Below are 21500 nucleotides of genomic sequence, written 5' to 3' on the forward strand. Positions count from 1 at the left end.
CCTCCTATCCCATTCCTCATCAAAAGCTGTTTTTCCTTCAGAGATTGAAGGTTGGTAATGTTGCTGGACATCAGTAATGAGAACTCCTAATGGGGAACAAACTAGGGCAGACATCATAGTATATTCTCAAAAAAGGTTCAAGAAATGTGTTAACTCTGAACCTGCTTTGTCCTTTGCACTTAAGTAAGGTAGGTGAGTGGGAAGACCTTGAAAGCAGAATAGGGGAGCTACAATCTATGAGCAGCACTGAGGAAACAAGACATCTACTTCTACTTTTGTTAGTTGGTGTAGTGGGTAGAAATAGCACAAAGCTGGAGAAAGCCTAAGAGATCTTAGTTACCCAAGTCACCCATTTCTAAGCAAGGCCACTATTGAATGACCCAAAGACACAAGAAATGCTCCTACAGGCAGGAGGGTTCTCACTCTCTTACCCACCAGGTGACTGCATCAGTGAGAATCTCTTCATTAAAACAAGCCTGAATCTGCATTCTTACTGGAAGCCAGAGCACATTTTCCCAGTAAGGCAGAGAATGAATAACTGTTTATGACACTGCACAGCCACTGTTTCTCTAAGCTTTCTCTGTGATTCCTTAGGGCTTGGGATAAAATTCCAATAATGATTTTTATCGTCCCTAAAATTCTGAGGGGGTTGAATGTTCTTGGGTTGAAAAATCTATCGACCAAGAAGGGAAGAAGTTTCAGCCTAGAAGGTAGGACAATGAAGATCCTACCCTGAGTACCTACTTTATGCCAGGAACTAGGAACCAACTCCACATGACTTTAAGCAAATCAGTCTCCTCTCTGGGCCAAGGTTCCTCAAATGACACAGGTTCCTTTTAGCTGTGACATTCTACGAGAGAAGTGAATGTCACCTTTGGGGAGGGGGGTGTCCATGGTCTGCTGTGGGTGGGGCTTCTAGAATTAGCAGCAGAGGCTGTGTTACCTGCATAGTCTGGCCTTGAAGGTGAAGGCGATCTTTGCAGGCCACCTCATAAAAGTCATAATACTCCAGGAAGGACTTCTCCATCACCCCTCTAGAAAACAAGTACAGAAGTTAGAAACTAGAGGTATAGGTCCCCTTTTGTGGCCTAATCTTTTTTTGTACCAGTAACTGAATCCAGGGATGCTTACCCTCTGAGCTACATCCCCAACCCTCTTCTGAGAAAGGGTCTTAATAAATTACTCAGAACCTTTCTAAATTGCTAAGGCTAGCTTTGAACTTGTGATCCTCCTGCCTCAGCCTCCCAAGCTACTAGGACTTCAGATGTGCAGCACTGCACCTGGCTCACTACCTAATCTTAATACCAAATTAAATAGCTAGAATTCCCAAGACTGGGTTTGATTTCCCACATAGATCTTAGTGCCTTGATGTTGCTGAGGTTGGCTTTTTGCGACCCTCCTGCCTCAGCCTCCTGAGCCACTGGTATAACAAGGATGTGCCACCATGCCCAGAACAACTTGTTACATTTTCAATCTTTATGTTTCCATAGGCCAGACTTAATCCCAAATCTTACTCAAAATCCTCTCAAAAATTAATTTTTTTCGTTTAGTTTTAGCACTTAGGAATAAACTTGAACACTAAAAAATAGCTTTACTATGAAGTGTTTTATAACCATACCTCTCTTGCTTATAGAACAGTTATATGTTCAAGCCTTCATTAAAATTGGGCTCCTTTGTCTGGAGGGCTGTGGCTCAGTGGTAGAGCGCTTGTCTAGCATGCGTGAGGCACTGGGTTTGATCCTCAGCACCACATAAAAATAAACAAATAAAATAAAGGCACATTCTGTATAACTACAACTACAAAAAAAAGGGGGGGGGGGGGCTCCTTGAAGGCGCAGACTGCCTTTCCTACCCAACTTGGCACTCTAGAAGAACTGAGAAACTCTGAACTTTCTCATGGGTAACTTGCAACTAGTTGTTTTTTAAAAACATGAGCCCCATCTTTTCTTCCTTTTCCTCTCTCTCTCAACATGGACTCTGCCCCAAAGGTCCTCAAATGTACAAACCATCTAAATACCCAAAAGAGGAATGAATGCCCAGTCAGCCCTTTTGACACATACCTTAGGGGTTCAGGGCAGGGACACTTTCCTTCCATCATGTCACAGACTGCAACTCTGATGGTCTCGTGTCGGATACATTCATTGTAGTTTTTGCTGTCTCCTGGATGTCTCTCCTGTAATTTGACAAATATCAGTAACCAAATACAAATTTTAGTCATAGTCAATGAGAAGAGATATTGGGATTAGTATGGGTAAATGAACCAAGCAAGTGAACTAAGAAGATATCTTTTAAAATGCAGGTCCATGAAGAACAACTAAACTTTTGTTTGTATTTTTATTTTTTCGCATTAGGGATCAAACCCAGGAGTGCTCTACCACTGAGCTACACCCCAAGTCCTTTTTAATTTGTTTTTCTTTTCTCTTTTTTTGGTACTAGGGATTGAACCCAGGGGCACTCAACCATTGAGCCATATCCCCAGCCCTATTTTGCATTTTATTTAGAGACAGGGTCTCACTGAGTTGCTTAGCACTGTTGCTGAGGCTGGCTTTGTACTTGCAATCCTCCTGCCTCAGCCTCCTGAGCTACTGGGATTACAGGTGTAATTTTTGAGGCAGGGTCTCCCTAAATTTCCAAGACCAGCCTCAATCTTGTGATCCTCCTAATTCAAGCTCCAGAATTGCTGGGATTATAGGTATACACCACTGTGCCTGGCTTAACCCTTTGAGATATTCCCCATGTATACCAATACCCATCCTGATAAAGAAAACTAGGTCCTATAATCAGTAAACTAGATCTATCAAATATTCCTAAACCCAAAGCAAAAAGACCATGAAGAAAGAATTAAGTGAGAAATAACCACATGTAGTAATAACAGTGATTGCTGGATTGAGTGGCTCAGGGTTGAGTACTTGCTTAGCATGTTTAAGTCAGTACACCACCAAAACAACAAACCTACCTTCCTATGCCCCACCCAGCCAAAAGCCAGACATGGTATAATCCCAGCAGCTTGGGAAGCTGAGGATGGTATTAAGCCAGCCTCAGCAACTTAGCAAGGTTCTACACTACTTAGTGAGACCCTTTCTCAAAATTAAAAATAAAAAGGGCTAGAGATGCTTAACTGCCCACATTAGGACTCAACCAGCTTTAATGCCTGATCCTCCCCCATAAAAGTCTGGAACCCCAAGCCTGTGTTGCCTCTCTCCGTCTATGGAGAGATGGCCTTTATTTGTTAGCTCTGACAAATGAACTCTTATGTGTATCTCTAAAAAAAAAGGGGGGTGGGTGGGCTGTAGATGTGGTTCAGTGGTAAAATGCCCTTAGGTTCAATCCCTGATACCAAATAAATAAATAAATAATAGAAATGAAATAATGGTGGGACAGAAAAGATGACATTAGAAGTCTCAGTGTGGAAAACCTTTAGGGATTAACCAGTGAAGGATACTTCTGGTTAACTCCTTTCCCTGTCCGTAGGGTTCCACCATCATTGAACCCTCTATTATAATAAATGTATCAGGAATAAAATTGAGATTTTGAGAAACTTCAAATTTGGCCCAGAAAGCTTCTATGAATGTCTAAGTGCTAACGAAAGAGAACAGGGCCTCTTTTCCTTTAATTATTTTTGGTACCTGGGATTGAACCAGGGACACTCCACTACTGAGCCAATCTCTTTTTATGTTGAGTCCGGATCTCACTAAGTTACCTAGGACCTCGATAAGTTGCTGAGGCTGACTTTGAATTTGTAATCCTCCTGCTTCAGCCTTCTGGGGCCACTGGGATTACAGGCATGTACACCACTGTGCTTGGCTCTTTCTTTGATTTTCAAGACTTTTCCCTGTCCCTTCCTAATTAGAGTCTAGGACTCTGATAAAAACATGATGACTAGGAAAGTGACATATACCTTCAGCCTACTATGGTGGTTTCTAAACTGCTCTACTGCAAAATCAAAGGGGCAAAGATTTTTTTTGTGTGTGTGTGTGTGTGTCGGGGACTGAACCCAGGGGCACTCAACCACTGAGCCCATCCCCAGCCCTTTTTATATTTTATTTAGAGATGGGGTCTTCATTTTATTTATTTTTATGTGGTGCTGAGGATCGAACCCAGCGCCCTGCTGGCCGAGAGTTCTCTTGCTGAGCCACAACCCCAGCCCCAGTTTTTCTTCATTCTTAAAGGGAATTTATTCCTTTTTGTTCAGGTCTCTGTGATCTCTGTTTTAATGGCTGGGGTGTGGATCAGTTGTAGAGGACATGCTACTAATTCGAGGCTCTGGGTTTGATTTCCAGCACCAAAAATAGTTATTAAAAAAAAAATCAAAAACTATTTTAATCACTGAAATGGAATTATTTTCTTTTAAGAACATAACTGGAACTTTTTTCCTGTGTTCATGAGTAAATGAACAGAGTCAGAATTTGGGCTTGAGTGTAAATTTTGAGTCCTACACAGATTTGTGTCCTTGTGATAGTTAAATGATCTCTCTGAGCCACTATTACTTGACTTGAAAATGGAAAGAATACATGCCTCAGAGTTACCACGAAATTTAAACAACTACTTGCCTAAAATGCACAAGGCCCTGGGTTAGATCCCCAGCTCCAAATACACATGTGCATACACGTGCATATGTACACACACACAGAAATAAAAACGAAAGCTATTAAACAAGAAATTATATAAAAAATCTTGGGAGTGTCTAGCAAACAGCAAACCCTTGGAAAATGTGTTTTCTGCCTTCTCTTTAGCAGTGCTGACAAAAATTTTTGTCCTTTTTTTTTTTTTTTGGTGGGGGTAGGGGTGCGGTGGATAGTACCAGGGATTGAACTCAGGGGCACCACCACTGAGCCACAGACCCAGCCCTATTTTGTATTTTATTGAAAGATAGGATTTCACTGAGTGGCTTAGCACCTCCCCATCGATGAGGCTGGCTTTATTTCTGTTTCATGGGGCTGGGGATGTGGCTCAAGCGGTAGCGCGCTCGCCTGGCATGCGTGCGGCCTGGGTTCGATCCTCAGCACCACATACAAACAAAGATGTTGTGTCTGCCAAAAAAACTAAAAAATAAATATTTAAAAAAAAAAAAAGTTGCCAAGTTAATATTTCTGTTTCAGCCTTCCGAGCTGCTGGAATTATAGACTTGTGCCACCACGCCTGGCTAAAATTCTTGTCTTAACTAATGATTAGCTCTTTTGGCCCCACAGGTAATAGTACTTCAAAATTCCAGAATAACATCTGGTTTGGCAGTAGTCACTCAGGAGTACCTTAAGGGGATGCTGCAGAATTAGGTATACTGAATAATCCACTGGCTTTAACAGCCCCCAAAGTAGGCTCAGAATTAATTCTAAACGACTCCTCTGACTTCCACTGTGTAGACTAATACAAGTCAAATACTTAACAGTATCACAGTAATTTTTTTTTTTTTAAAAGGTTCGTGGTTCTTTATTAAATCCCTGATAATCTCCAATTTCTTTTTCTTTTCTTTTTTTTTAAGAGAAAGAGAGAGAATTTTTTTTTTTTAATATTTATTTTTTAGTTTTCAGTGGATACAACATCTTTGTTTGTATGTGGTGCCAAGGATAGAACCTGGGCCGCACGCATGCCAGGCAAGCACGCTATCACTTGAGCCACATCCCCAGCCCCAACAGTAATTTTTTTAAAGTACTTTTTAGTTATAGATGGACATAATATCTTTATTTTGTTTACTGATTTTTATGTGGTGCCGAGGATCAAACCCACTGCCTCACATGTGCAAGGCAGGCGCTCTGCCATTGAGCCCCAAACCCCAGCCCCTATCACTGTAATTCTTACAAATAAAATAATTCATTCTTAAGGAACATACATGTTAACTCCCTTTTTCTCTTTCCATGACAAGTACAATTCATAGAGTCATACCAGGTAAAAAGAGAGAGGGAAAAGACAAGATTTCTCAAATAACTTATTTTTTTCTGGTACTAGGGATTAAACCCTGGGCTTTTACATGCTAGGCAAGTGCTCTACCATTGACCAACATTCCTAGTCTTTTACATTTTTAGGTACGGGAGACTGAACCAATGGGTGCTTAACCACTAAGCCATATCCTCAGAATTTTTTTTTTATTTTATTTACTTATTCATTTTAGTTGTTGATTGACCTTTTTTTAAAATTTACAAGTGGTATTTAGAATCGAACCCAGTGCCTCACATATTCAAGGCAAGTGCTCTACCACTGAGCCACAACTCCAGCCCATCCTCAGAATTTTTTTTTTCAGAATTTTTTTTTAATATTTAGTTTTTAGTTGTAGTTGGACACAATCCCTTTGTTTTATTTATTATTATGTGGTGCTAAGGATTGAACTCAGGGCCTTGCACATGCTAGGTGAGCGCTCTACCGCTGAGCCACAACCCCAGCCCCATCCTCAGAATTTTTTATGTTTAATTTTGAGACAGGGTCTCACTAAGTTACTTAAGGCCCTGCTAAATTGCTGAGGCTAGCCTTAAACTTCCAATCCTCCTGCCTCAGCCTCACAACTAGGATTATAGTCCTGTTTCACCATGCCTGGCTACATTTTTAATTTTAGACAAAGTCTCACCAGTTCCCTCAGATGGGATAACAGGTGTATTCCACCATGCCTGGCTTCTCAGAACATCCAATATAGCATACCCCAGGGTTGGGCCCACCTAGTCTTACCTGTTCAAAGCCAGGTTCATTGTGGTAGGGGTTCTCGGTCATCAAGGACTGGATAGAGATGAGCACAGAAGAGATGCTCTGGGCTGGGCTCCAGGCAGGGCCAGTCCATGTACTGCAAACACAGCAGAGGAAAAGGGTAAGGCAGAGAATAATCAGGGAACACTGACAGCAGCAGCACCATGGTAGTGACTCACCATAAGTTTCTGTTTCACTATCAATATTCTGGAAATTCCTAGCCTCTTTCTCAACCTCATTCACTAAAAATCAGTGAACTGTCTAATCCTCATATCAAGTGGGACAGAAGAAGAGGGTAAAAAAGCAAGAAGGTAACTTTGGGCTAGAAAGGAAACTGTAGCCAGGAAAAGCTACCATATCAAAATGAAAGAAGTTAAGAAAATAACTCTAAAGGTGTCTAAATGCTAATCTCTGTGGACCACAAAAAACTTGCTTATTTATTTATTTATAGGTAACGGCTGAGTCAGTGAGGGGAAAGCAATTGAGCAAAGAAGCACACAGGTGACTAAAACCATCTGGTTAGAGGCCATATGGTAGGACTGATGATCAGGGATAGAGTTCTGTACCAAGCCCTCAATGAGTGTTCTGAAGACCACATGAGACTGCCAGAGGAGGAAGAAAAAAGGGATATATGTAGAAAACAACTTGAACATGAAGATAAATACCAAAGCTGCTCCTTTTATAAACCTAATCAAGTATTAAGAAGTCAGTTAATAACATTTAATTTTAGCTCTATTGACAAGATGGCACTGGAGCTGAAAGCTGAACAAAACCTCAGCCAGGACTGGCTTATTCAAGTTAACCAGCCACTGTCCTTTCCCTGCTACAAGCAAAGAAGGCCTAAGTTACTTACAAGCAATTGTAAGTTCATTGGAGGCTGCTCTTAAGCGCTTCCAACCTGCTCTTTCTAGATCTGCTCCCCCAGGAACTCTACCCCCGCTCTCCATGACTTTACATTTTGGGAATTCAAATCAATAGGGTCAACTCTCACTCCCCCCTTTTTTTGGTCGGCCCAGTATTTTTTCTAGGTAGGGAGGGAAGCAATGAGGCTGATGATAATATAGTCAATTAAGAACATGTAGGGATTTTTGACTCTGATTCTTCATAGCAAAATTTCTTTAAAAAAAAAATATATATATATAGTTGTAAATGGACACAATGCCTTTATTTATTTATTTATTTTTATGTGGTGCTGAGAATCAAACCCAGTGCTGCACATGTGCCAGGCAAGCACTCTGCAAGAGCCACAACCCAAGCCCCTCTTTCTTTCTTTCTTTTTTAACAGTAAAGGGGTTGAACTTAGTGGTGCTCTACCACTGAACTATACCCTCCCTCAGACCTTTTAAAATTTTTTAAACTTTTGAAACATGTTCTAAGTTGCCAAGGCTGGCCTTGAACTCACGATCCTCCAGCCTCAGCCTCTGCCTTCTGAGGATCTGGAATTACAGGTGTGTACCACCGTGTCTGGCTTGGCAAAATTTCAATTTCAGGGTAACTTCTCTTTTTCCACACAACACAATTCTGCTGCTTTCACCCTACCACTTTACTTTCCCTGTTTCTCTTGTGAGCTGGTGTCTGCCCAAGGAGCTTCATATTGGCCTAATGAGGGAGAACTTATTACAACACACTTTCATGAACAAATTTCATGACTAAATTTCCTTTCCACCATGGGGGTAATACATAGACACACACACACACATGCTCAACCACTCCACAAGTGCAGAAAAGACAACCTCATTTAAAGGACTGTCACACTGCCATAATCACAGCAGAACATATCCCTGGAGTTGGGAAAGTTCTATCTAGAAAAACGAATCATATCTTCAGTATGCTTCAGCTTCCTTTTAAACCCCACACAAACCTGGAAATGTCTTGACAGGAATAAAGAAAAAAGGATCACCAGTTTAGACAACTTTCTCAACCTTCAACCTATATTTGTTGTCCACTCCAGAAAAGTTCAGACCACAACAAAAAGACCAACCCACAATATGCTAGAAGTCATTTTCATTCTGAGCTTTTAACTCACAAAGGCAATAGGGTGGAATAAATGGGAACTCCATGAAGCAAAATCTTCAGGAAGATATAGTTTTATTTCATATGTGACATGAGTTTCAATGTCAGACATTTTCATTCAATTGTTAAATTATAACCATTATCACCACCACTGCTGTCTCCAAAGCCACTCGTTGAAAGACTCAAGAAAGACATCCACAATCATGAATGGCACAGATCTGCAGCCTTTCTCAGAATAGGGCCCTAGTCCCCTAAAGGAGTGGTTCTCAAACTAGAGGATGCAACAGACTGCTAGCCCCACCCAAGAGTTCCTGATAAGAGTAGATCTGGGGTGGGGCCCTGAATCTGCAGATGCTGTTGCTGTGGCTCAGGGACCATGCTTTGAGAACCATTTCATAAGAAATCCCTTTTGTATGTAATAATTTAACTTCCCTCCTTTGTATCTGGTATAACACCAGTGATGTTACCACTCTTGGGAGAATTGATAAAGGGTGTCCCTACAGTAATTATTTTCTAACAACCAACTTGGCCACTTAGAAGTCTCCTCTTACCCTAGAATACTCAAGCAGACTTTCCCATTGCGGTAGAAGTTGGGGTTAAACCTCACTGTGTTATTGCCCGTTGTCATCAGTTTGACCCGAGGTGGGTGGATGGGATAGTCGGGCGGACACCGAAACACGAACAGGAAGAAACCCCCTTCATAAGGAGTGTCAAATGGGCCTGTGATCAATGCATGAATCTGCAAAATAAAACCCCATCTCAAAATTGTGAGGTGATGCCCGACCCCAACCCCTCCTGGCTTCCACCTGCTACCCCTGGCAGAAGCAGGGCTCATAGTCTGGTGTCCATATTCCATATCCTCACTATGCAGAATGAACATCCTGTATTCACATACAGATTGAAATTTTTTTTAAAAATCACATTATAATGGAGCAGCATCTGAGTCAGTGGTCATGTTCTAAAGTTAAGAGCCCAAGGTGAAAACTGAATCTATTCAAAAACCACCCCTAGTATCCCTCCCTTAAAGCACAGTTTTTGTTACCAGGGATTGAACCTAGGGGGACTTAACCACTGAGCCACATCCCCAGGCCTTTTTTTTTTTTTTTTTTTTTGGGGGGGGCGGGGGGTTACCAGGGATTGAACTCAGGGGCACTCTACCACTGAGTCACATCCCTAGTCCTATTTTGTATTTTATTTAGAGACTGCTTAGTGCCTCACCATTGCTGAGGCTGGCTTTAAACTTGCAATCATTTTGACTCAGCGTCCCAAGCCATTGGAATTACAGGCTGGTACCACGATGCCCAGCAAAACATGGTTTTTCTAGGGACATCCCTTATCAATTTTACATACAACAAATGGACAAAATATCAATGTAAAAAAATATAATATGGGTCTGTAAAATGTAATGTTAGCATTTTAAAGAAAGCCATACATATTTTTATTGAGTATGTATGTTTGCATTTACCTAGATTAAATATGCATATGATGCAACTCCACCCCACATGTATGTTGCATGAAGGGGAGGTATGATGAATGGAAAAGAGGAAAGGAAATGGAGGCCACAGCACCAGTGCCAGTGTAAACCTGAGGATTACAATGATATCTAAGTTGTCTACTTGCTTCCTCCACAGAGGATCAAACCTACTTTGGAGGATGTGACTGAGGCAGCATACACCTGAGAAAAATGGGAAAAACTCAGCTTCCACTCAGGACCATTAGACCATTCCCAGAACTTTCCCTAACACTGCTGGTTAAAAAAATAATAAATAAATAAATAAATAAAATTAGCATTCCTTAAACAGAACACTAAATTCTCTTCTTCCTTAAGCCCTAATTGTTGAACATTATTTTCCTTCTTAAAGGCAGGAAAACCTAAACTGACTCAGTTATATTTCAATTTCAAAAGTTCCTAAAGTCTGCTCAGAATTCAAACAGCAAAGAGGAAAAGGACCTTGCAATCAATCCCATGCCTCAAGCTGCAGTCCCTTTCTTTCCCTGGTAACACCTTGGGTTATATTCTAGCCCCCAATCATTTGGAATAGCAAACTCAACTGATTTCAACATGGCATCAATTCTGGGACCCCTAGGAAACAACATATTAACACTAATATTTGACTGGAGACAAGATGTCCCAGGAAATACATTCCCAATCACATAAAAAAAAAAAATCAAGTTAAAGGGTAGCTTATTCAAAATAAGAATATACCAACAATATAAAAAGTGAATTTCTACTTTAAGAAATTTGAAACTGTTTTCACTTAACACTAGATTTAATCAATCTCATTTTTTCCCAACATCAGTTTACGTGAGAATTCACTCCTGAGGTCAGAGCATTCAATAAGAGAAACCTGGGTATCTATGCCAGAGGAATTTTAGACATTATGTATTAAGCTTTCTATCTGTGTGGAGGATGAGAGGAATGGTCTTTGGGTAGTAGGGACATTCAACAACAACCAATAAGGATAGGCATCTAAAAAAGGCCCTTTTACCACAAACACTTCAGCCAAGCTGACCCTATCCCCAACTTTCCCTGGATCTGATTTACATTACCACAGGTAAGTCAAGAGAGGCAAGATCAGAAAAGAGCTGTGTAGTATGTGTAGTACAATGGATAGGGTGATCATATAATTTATCAGCCTGACTAGAACATTTTAAGAGGGAAAGAGTGGCCTATTAATAGTTAAGCTGGGACAATAGGCATAGACCAGGATTTTGCAAGCCAGCTAGTTTTTATGTGCATCCCGATAACAGATACCTGCTCAAGGATCTGTTCTACCTCATTATATGACTTCAGACAACCCACCTATCTTCTTGGGGTCTTGATTTCTTCATTTATAACCAGAGGGGTAAGCTGAATAATCTCTTTTAGGTTCTTCCAACGTCATGGGCCCCATTTCCCAATAACCCCCAACCCCCCATCAAGTTACATACCTTAGTCATGTCAACAGTATCAGGTACAACGAACATTCCTGGAGGAGGCTCCTTATAAATGGACATGATATCCCTGTATAACACCAAGAGGAGGTAGGGGAAGGAGTGAGGGAAGAGGGAAAAAGGGAATCCCCTGAGCAGGACAGCTGTTATCACCTCATTGAAGCCCAGGTTGGAGAAAGTGGTACTGGGTACCACAAATGTTTGTACTGCCTTGTTGGCTGAGAAATTTCAGTACTTGTCAGGCAGGCAGACAGCAAATTATTATCAAAGGGGCATTGTTTCCTTAGGGGGAGGGTAAGAAGAGTTGGGGAGAAAAATCAGAGATCCCAATGGCATCAGATATCACCTTGGAAAAGCCACATCCCATTTACTCTCACTTCCTCCCACATGACAACTCATTCACTTCCCACCTCCAAGATTCCCAGGTACTATACGGAATGCAAAATAAGGATCGTTTTTAGTAACTGGGAAGGCATAATTAACTCCACTAAAAAACTAATTCCATAAACCATACAGTGGACCCCTCATTGGCAAGGTAATTTTATGAACAAGCAAGCCACAGAAAGCAAGATTATCAGTGATCTTCTTGCCCAAGAGACTAATAGGGTAGAGATCTTTTCAGGCTGGGGAGGGGGACCCTCTGATATAGTTAGAATCTCACATCTGGAAGATAACACATGGTGACTACTACAGATGAGAGAACTTCTAGGTCATACCACCAATAGGAATGGAACAGTTGAGACCAACAGGCCGAAGGAAAAAAAAGACCATTCTATATGAGGAAATATCTAGGGACTTGCTAGGGTGGGTAGGGGCATAAAAAGTGTAAAAAGGTGACAGATCAGAGCCAAAGAAGTATGGGCTAAACTCAAAGGCGTACCAGGAATGAAATGGCTGAAGGAATGTCAGAGTTGAGTGCTGAGTTTGAGTTAGAGATGGCAATAGTTGGCATCCTGTGTCAGGCACTGTGCCAGGTACTTTACACACATTGTAATGTTTAATTTTCATTACAACCTTGAAAAGTAGGTAGAGAGACATATTAAGAAACTTGAAACGTGGGAGATAATACCTAGATGAGGATTCTGTCATGGGGGAATGGGATCAGTCTGGTCATGAGGAAACATTTTAATACTGGTAGTACTACTCTTTTCCCATTTGATAAGTACTACACTAAACATTTTTGCAAAACGTATTACCTACTAAATGATATGATCTAAGTTCAGTCACCCAACAAGTAAGTACAGAAAGGACTTAGGCCTTTGTTCCTATATTTAAATTGAGTACATCCACTTCACAAAAGTTAACCAGAAGACGCCGGCAGAGTGTGGGGGAATACAAGAAAGAAGGTTCTGAATGGGCTATTACAATCCAGAGTGACACTGAGGGAAAGGGAACCTGAGTTTCGGGAACAGGTGAGAGAGTGGACAGCTTTGGAATACCAGAAAAGGGGTTAAAGGGAAGATCTGGGAGAGTGAGGGCAGCGATTTAGCCCAAGGAAAGGGACTTTGTGGTGGGGATTTGAGGAAACGGAGGGTAAAACCAAGGCTAGCTCGAGTGTACCGCAGGGCAAAGCAAGCAGAGTGTGCGTTACAAACCCGGCTCTAAAAGAGACCAGGGGGGACCGATGGGTGGGGCCTGCGGGCTGCATCTAGGTAGTGTGAGGAGGGGAAGAGGGAAGAGGGGCGGCGCGGAGGGCGGGAGGGGGTGTTACTGAAGCGCGAAGGGGTCGGGTTTCGGGCGGGAGGTAGGGGTGTGGGGGAGGGTGTCCGGAACAGAGCCTGAGGGCTCACCGGAGGTTGCCGAGGGGCGGGGTCGACCTGGGCTAACGAGAAGGGATTTAGGGCTTGTGGTGCTGGGGGCGGGGTGGGAAGGGGAAGAAGTGACTAGGACCCCGGCGCACTGGGCTGGCAATATTTGGGCTGGGAACTGGGCCGCGGGGGTGAGCTGTAGTGAGGAACGGTGGGGGGCAGGGAAGGTCGAGCCCCGGAACTCGGGGCTGGGGGAGGAAAAACCCCGGCTCACCGCTTGATTCGGAGTAGACACTGCGGCGCGGTTCGTTCGCCGTCCCAGTCAGAGCTGAGCGTGGGGTCCCAGTGGCTAAGCAGCGCGGCCCCGTGGGCAGCGGCAGAGGGCGGGAGCCCGGGCAGCGGAGCCAGGCCGCTCCCCGGCCCCCCGGCCCCGCCCGCCGCCGCCGCCGCCGCCCACACATCCGGCAGGAAAGGCGGCCCGAACCCGCCGCCGCTACCGCTAACACCGACCACACCAGCAACGCCGCTTGCCCCGGGGCCCGCCGCTCCGGCACCCGCCGTCGCCGTCGCCGCCTCTTCAGTCGGACTCTCCGCCATCGCTGCTTCGCTTCCGGGACTGCTCGGCAGCACGTCCGCCGACCAGAGCGGCCGCTGCTCCCGCCCGCTCCCGCACCACCGAGAGCCGGGCCAGAGTGTCCCCACCCTCTGCTTCCCTAGCCTGGGCGGCGCTGGCTCCTCCCACCCCCGCCCCGACCAGCGAGAGGCGCTCTGCAAGAGCGTCCACCTACGGTCCTCCAGGCGGGGGAGGGGGAACTAGCGGGCCAGTGAGGGTTCTGGGCCCGCGCTAGGACTGCGCCTTGCGGGAGGAGCTGAGAGCTTAGCTCCGTGGAATGTTTCATTTTTGAGTGTGGAAAGGGGAGAAGAAGTTAAAAGGCGAGGGTGAGGAAAGCCGTATCCTCTCTTAACTAGAGCGACCCTCCCTCAGACGTGTCCCAGGGGTAGGACTAGGGATCCTGTTATCCTATAGGACTGAAGGAGTTGACTCCCTTAGCGTCCTTCCAGTCCGAGAGGCTCTGTGATTGATCCTCGCTCCCAGCGCGGTCGTCCACCAAGGGCAGGCTACCATTGCCCCCTGCCTAGGGCAGAACCTGGAGAGCACGGAATCAGAACCTACGAATGAAAAGCCACCTCGTTTCAGTTTATTCAGCATATTTATGAAGGACCTACTAAAGGCCACACACTGTTACTAGGCATTGCCCTGGGGATAATGAAACAGACCTAGAGGAGCTTGGTAAAAAGGAAGGAAAATCGGGCCTGACTCCTAAACTCAGCACTTTTTCTTCCCAAGAAATCCTTTAATCTGCAGGAATCAAGAACTGAATAAATCATTCGAGGATTCCTTAAGAAATAATCCTATGGACTAAGAAAAACAGGCCTTCCAAAAATTAATTAATTAATTAATTAATAATACATACATACATACTCATAATGTTTGGAAACCAGAAGTGCCAGATGTTGTTTCAGAAATTTAAAGTGAGATACTTAGGAGGCGTGGGGCAGCACCCAGTAGACAAATACCCTGATATTTCTGCAGTGAAGTGTAGAAAGGTCATACTTGTTTGGGTACATATTCGAATGTTAAGATTATTAGCCTCACTTTGGAGTTTGCTGCCAATTTTTTTTAATCTGCTTTTCAGAGTATTGCTAATTTCCAATAATGGACTGTGGACCAGAATATTGATGGCCAATATTTACTGAGAGGTAAAAAATTATTTTTTACATTATTGAATGCTTAATGTCAGGTTCTTATTTATTTATTTTTAGATGTTGATGGACCTTTATTTTATTCATTTTTTCATATGAGATGCTGAGAATCGAACCCAGTGCTTCACACATACTAGGCAAGTGCTCTGCCACTGAGCCACAACCCCAGCTCAATGTCAGGTTCTTTATCTGCTTTGTCTTATTTCTTTTACCAACCCTATGATGTAAGGACTATTATTAGTCTGTTCTGACAGATGGAAAAACAGAGGCTTACTGAAGTTCAGTCACTTACACAGGTTACTCTGAGAGCAAGTGGCATAATGACTGGGGCTCTAGGCCAAATTTGTCTGACTCCAGAAAACAAATTCAAACTGCTATGTGACATTGTCACTACTTGGAACTCTTCCACATTTACTATATTTTACCTTGTACTACTTATGGTCCTTTGGTGTTCTTTGCCTCATATCACTCTCCACCCCCATCATATACACACATCTTTGAGGCTCTAAGCCATGTGTTTGTTATCCATGAACCCAGTACCAGGCTTGAAATAACTTAGGTACTTAATCCTAAGTACCTAATGAAGTAAAATGAACCAATATACTAGTTTATACAGATTTTATGTTTTTTTGGTATAACATTTTATCACTGTAATAAAGATGCCAGAATATTAGTAAAAAAATACAAAAGAAACTACCAACAGTGGTTGCCTCTGAATGGTGTGGTTGCTGACAAATTGGGTCAAAGGAAATATACCTTCTCATACCTTTTGAATGTTGTGCTGTGCATCTATGCCTATTGAAATGATATGGTTTATTCACTTTTTTTTTTTTTTGGTCGTGGTAATGAGGACTGAACCTCAGGGGTCCTCTACCAAAGAGCTACATCTACTTCCCCTGCCCTTTTTATTTTTTATTTTGAAACAGTTCTCACTAAATTGCCCAGGTTAACCTCAAGTTTGTAATCCTTCTTCTTTTTTTTTTTAATGGTACTGGGGATTGCACTCAGGGGCACTCAACCTCTGAGCCACTTCCCCAGACCTGTTTTGTATTTTATTTAGAGACAGGGTCTCACTGAATTGCTTAGCGACTTTCCATTGCTGAGGCTGGCTTTGAACTCTTGATCTTCCTGCCTCAGCCTCCAGAACCCCTGGGATTACACACTGCACTTTGGCAGACTTGGAATTCTTCTGCCTCAGCCTCCAAAATCATTGGGATTACAGATACGGGCCACTGTTCAGTTCTGAACTCCTTTAAAAGTAAATAAAACCAGTTGGGTACAGTGGTGCAAACCTGTAATCCCTGTATTTGGGAGGCTGGAACAGGAGGATCATAAATTTTGAGTCCAGTATTAGCATCTTAGCCAGACTCTGTGTCAAAATAAAAAAAATTAAAAGGGCTGGGGATGTAGCCCCAGCGATGAACGCCCCTGGGTTCAATCACTAGTGCCACAAAAAAACACTCCGTAGCAGGCGCAGTGGTGCATGCTTGTAATGCCAGTGATTTGGGAGGTTGAGGCAGGAGGATCTCAAGTTCAAAGCCAGCCTCATCAGTTTAGCAAGGTCCTAAGCAGTTTAGCAAAACCCTGTCTCAAAAAGGGCTGGAGACTGTCTTTGTGGTTAAGCGCCCCAGGGTTCAATCCCTGGTACAAAATAGAAAGAAAACAAATAAAAATACACCATAGCTCTTTCATGGCTACAGACTGCAGATGCCCAAAGATGGCCTGTAGTGTGAGAGGATTGATCCCTCAGTGTGTCTCCTCACTGCTGCACCATTGTTTTCAACTGCAAGGTGTGGTAGTGATGAGGCATAACAAACAGATTCAGAAAAAAGAGGTTCAAGTTTTTAATCTGAACCATACTCTTTCTTTCTTTGCAGCCTGTTGTTGCATCTATACAATGGTGATAATTCCTACCTCTCAAGGTTTTCCTAACAATTAAGTGTGACATTTCCAGAAGTGCTTTGACAAGTGGCAAGCACTACACAAATAACTGACACCTTCACCTGTCCAGCTCCTTTCTCTTTACTGAGCCTTTGTTCCTTTTTTTTTTTTTGGTACCAAAGATTGAACCTTAGGGCGCTTAACCACTGAGCCACATCCCCAGCGCCTCCCCCCCCCCTTTTTTTTTTTTGAGAGAGAAAGAGAGAGAATTTTTTAATATTTATTTTTTAGTTTTCGGCGGACACAACATCTTTGTATGTGGTGCTGAGGATCGAACCTGGGTCGCATGCATGCCAGGCGAGTGTGCTACCGCTTGAGCCACATCCCCAGCCCCCCAGCCCTTTTTTATATTTTATTTAGAGACAGGGTCTCGCTGAGTTACTTAGGGCCTTGCTAAATTGCTGAGGCTGGCCTTGAACTTGTGGCCCTCCTGCCTCAGCCTCTTGAGCCACTGGGATTACAGGTGTGCACCATCGTGTCCCGCCCTTTGTTCCTGTTTTTTTTTTTTTTTTCTACTTGGAATAATCTTCCCTTTACTGTACAAAGAAAATCCTAGTTATTTAACCTCTCTGAACCTCAGTTCCTCTTTAGTAAAACTGGGAAAACAACAGTAGCTACTAAAAAGGGATAATGTGATAATGAATGGGCATAGTGACTGGCCAAGGTAAATGCTCGATGACTGTTTACTCTTATTATTCTTACTTATCCTTCAAGGCTGGCTGGAATACATTAATGTTAATATGCCTTTAACACTTCTAGGCATATTATTATTAATTAGTCATTTTTAATTACTCCCTCCTTTGGTTCTCAGAGCTGATTACTCATACCTTTCTTATAGCATATACCACTTTTTTTATTTTAGTAATTTGGTTACTCATCTGTCTGGCCACTCAATGACCTCCTCTAGGACTGGAAGCAGTGGTACCTATCTTTGTATCTTTAGGGCCTGCCATTCAGTGAAATAAGGACATAGTTGCCAGTTGCCCTTCCCCTGGCCACAGGTCTTTTTAGGATTTTTCCTCTACTTCCTCTTCCTCAGGGATGCCCATTTTCTTTTTATCGAGCATTTACCTTGGCCAGAGCTAAAATTGCACAAAAAAACTGTGAGTCAAGGCCTGAGAAGGACTACAGGGGATCACAGCTGCTTAAAGGACCAGCTCACCACCTACCATAGGAGTTTTAATCTGGGGCCTTGAAGCTGAGGGAGAAGAAGGGCCAGAGAGTGAGGGCAAGGTAAGCTGGCAGCGCTTCTAGTGCTCACTGACTTTTCCAAGGCAACACCTGGCTGCTCTCCATTGGCAACTTGGCCAGAGGGCAGTAGTGTGCTTCCTAGAGCAACTCCTGTGGCCTCTGAAGGTTGATGTCTGAGCAGTCTTCCCCGAAAAACCTGGATCAAACCCTCCTTTTACTCCCCAGCTTGAGCCTACCCTGCATTGAGCCATCTCTTGGTGCCACAATATTTGGTAGCACCTTGCTCGTGGCAAGTGCTCTCCCCCAAAGGATAGATTGACAAGTGTCCTGGAGTTCAGATCACTGCTGTCCCTCAATACTCTTTTTTGTTGTTGCAGTATTGAGCCCAGGGATTCTTTACCATTAAGCTACATTCTGTACCACTAAGCTACATTTTTTTTTTTTTTGTACCAGGGACTGAACTCAGGGGCACTCTGCTACCGAGCCACATCCCGTCTTGTTTTGTATTTTATTTAGAGACAGGATCTCACTGAGTTGCTTAGTGCTTCGCTGTAGCTGAGTCTGGCTTTTAACTCGCGATCCTCCTGTCTCAGCCTCCTGAGCTGCTGGGATTACAGATGTGTGCCACCATGCCTGGCCCCAGTCCTTTTTTATTTTTGAGAGAACGTCTCACTAAGTTGTCCAGACTTAGCAGCATCCCAATTCTCTACCTACTAGATGTCCAGACTAGCTTTGAATTTGTGATCCTCCTGCCTCAGCATCACAAGTTGTTGGGATCACAGGTGTGACTGTGTGGTGGTTTCTAATTATTATTATTTTTTAAAATTTTCTTTTAGTTGTAGATGGACAATACCTTTATTTTACTTATTTTTATTTTTATGTGGTGCTGAGAATTGAACCCAGTGCCTCACACATGCTAGGAAAATACTCTACCACTGAGCTACATCCTAGCTCCGGTTTCTAATTGGTTTTTGCCCTCTAAGAATAAAAATAAGACCCTCTCCCAAGAACAATACATTTCTGGATTCACTTACAAATATTTTGTACTAAGGAAAATGGTCCCATCCATGTACCAACCTGTAGATCATAGAAGCTATATAAAGAACCTATGTTATGGATATGGGAGTATCCTCTCTGACCCCCAAGGACTCCTTGACCCTACCAACCACACTTCCATTTTTTTTTTTTTGTACTGTGAATTGAACCCAGGGACACTTTCACTTTACCACTGGGCTACATCCCCAGATCTTCTTATTTTTCATTTATTTTACTTTTTGGTATGGGGGATTGAACCCAGGGGCACTTAACCACTGAGCCACATCCCCAGCCCTATTTATTTTTGAGACAGGGTCTCACTAAGTCGCTTAGGCTGAGGCGGACCTGAACTTGTGATCCTCCTTCCTTAGTCTCCCAAGTTGCTGGGACTACAGACATGGGACAATGCACATGGCGCAATTTGGGTTTTAGATCTAGGAATTCCAGGACTGTTTGGAATCCCAAAGGGAGATTTTTACTGGACTCTTGGTAAAAATAGGTTCCTGGCACTCCACAGTAACAAAAAGGCAGTTGCCTTCCCTGGGGGCTGTTCCTTGATTACCTCCAGAGCAAGTGACCTCGAAATGATGCCAATGTAATATCCCAAAGGGTTATTGTGTTCCATTTGTGTAACAGCATTACCAGTTCATCCATTGCTCCCTTGGTGACACATCAGCTGCCACTCTAACCTCAGTCCCATACCTTCTCTTTGGCCTTGAGATTCCTGGGCTCTGTAGGCAAACTTGAGTAACTTAAGGTGAAGAAGCCAACAGAATCAGTAGATTGATAGACTACTAGTTCTCACTGAGTATGAATTTGCCTCTTAGCCAGGGGACATCTGTTAATATCTGACATTTGTTAATTGGTTGCACAACCTGGGGGTGGGGTTAGTTGCTACTGACATCTAGTAGGTAGAGAACTGGGATGCTGTTAAACATGCATTGTGTAGGAGACTACTTCCCCTTCAAAAGTGAATTTCCTGGCCCTAAATATGCCAAGGTTGAGAAATCTTAAAGTGGAAAGGCCATGATTGTTGATTAAATGTCAGATGGACTTGGAATGGAATTGCTGGCCTGCTGTATGACCTTGGACATGTCACTTAACTTGGGCAAATGTCAAATGAGTCAAGACAGTAATAACAGGTTCTGGAGTTTGAATCCTAGCTTTACTAGCCAGCTGTGTGACTTTAGGCAGGATGCCTCACCTCTCTGAGCTTTCCCTCCATTTTTCTATCAAACGTCTTGTTCATTGGAATGTGAAGTTAATCATGGAAAGTGCTCAAATATCAGCCCATGTTATTACACCTAATGCAGACCTCCTTGATTTCTCCTTTTGAAACTTCCATAGGCACATAGCTTCCTGTACTCACATATTTGATAATGTAGGGCATTGTTTCCAGTCTGTTAATGACCCCAAATTCTTGAGAGCAAGAACCTTTTTTTTTTTTAGAGAGAGAGAGAATTTTAATATTTATTTTTTAGTTATCGGCAGATACAACATCTTTGTTTGTATGTGGTGCTGAGGATCGAACCCAGGCCGCACGCATGCCAGGCGAGCGCGCTACCGCTTGAGCCACATCTCCAGCCCCAAGAGAGCAAGAACCTTTTAGATTTCTTTGCCTCCCCCAAATCCCCTAGGAAGCAGCTTAGTGCCTAAGTACCTGTAGGACTATCTTTAAATTACATGTACATTAAATCCACTTTTTTGGCAGGGAGGTGGGGATTCTAGGGATTGAACCCAGGGCCTTGTAACATGCTACAAACATGCAAGCAAGATCTACCACTGAGCTACACCCCTATCCAGTCTTTTTTTGGGGGGGGGGCGGGGGGATGGGTACTGGGGATTGAACCCGGGGCACTGAGACATATCCCCAGGCCTATTTTGCATTTTATTTAGAGACAGGGTCTCACTGACTTGCTTAGCACACTGTTTTTGGTAAGGTTGGCTTAGAACTCCCAATCCTTCTCTGCCTCAGCCTTCTGAGCTGCTAGGATTACAGGCGTGTGCCACTGCACCTGGTTATCCCTAGTCTATGTATTTTAACTCTTTGGGTACTGGGAATTAAACCTAGAGGCACTCTACCACTTTACCCTAGTCCTTTTTATTTTGAGACAGGGTCTAAGTTGCTAAAGCTGGCCTCAAATTTGCAATCCTTCTGCTTCAGTCTCCTGAGTCACTGTGATTACAGGCATGCACCACTGTGCC

The 21500-nt window shown here is 43.3% G+C and overlaps 1 protein-coding gene across 2 annotated transcripts in view; it reads right to left on the bottom strand.

Moving 5' to 3' along the window:
• Ube2z (ubiquitin conjugating enzyme E2 Z) overlaps nt 1-14073 on the bottom strand; it is a 20614-nt gene extending 6541 nt beyond the window's left edge. The window contains exons 1-7 of one of the 2 annotated variants that reach the window (XM_027924714.2): nt 13639-14073; nt 11614-11686; nt 9234-9421; nt 6655-6766; nt 2061-2173; nt 944-1034; nt 745-850 (exon numbers count right to left, since the gene is read on the bottom strand). In XM_027924714.2, the coding sequence (XP_027780515.1) occupies nt 758-850; nt 944-1034; nt 2061-2173; nt 6655-6766; nt 9234-9421; nt 11614-11686; nt 13639-13961 (993 nt within the window). In that variant the 5' untranslated portion in view covers nt 13962-14073 and the 3' untranslated portion in view covers nt 745-757. The remainder of the gene's footprint in view (nt 1-744; nt 851-943; nt 1035-2060; nt 2174-6654; nt 6767-9233; nt 9422-11613; nt 11687-13638) is intronic. The other variant, XM_027924713.2, reaches the window with a different exon arrangement.
• Between the last annotated feature and the right edge of the window lie 7427 nt (nt 14074-21500).

This window comes from Marmota flaviventris, chromosome 17, assembly GCF_047511675.1.
Source record: "Marmota flaviventris isolate mMarFla1 chromosome 17, mMarFla1.hap1, whole genome shotgun sequence".
Classification (NCBI taxonomy): Eukaryota; Metazoa; Chordata; class Mammalia; order Rodentia; family Sciuridae; genus Marmota; species Marmota flaviventris.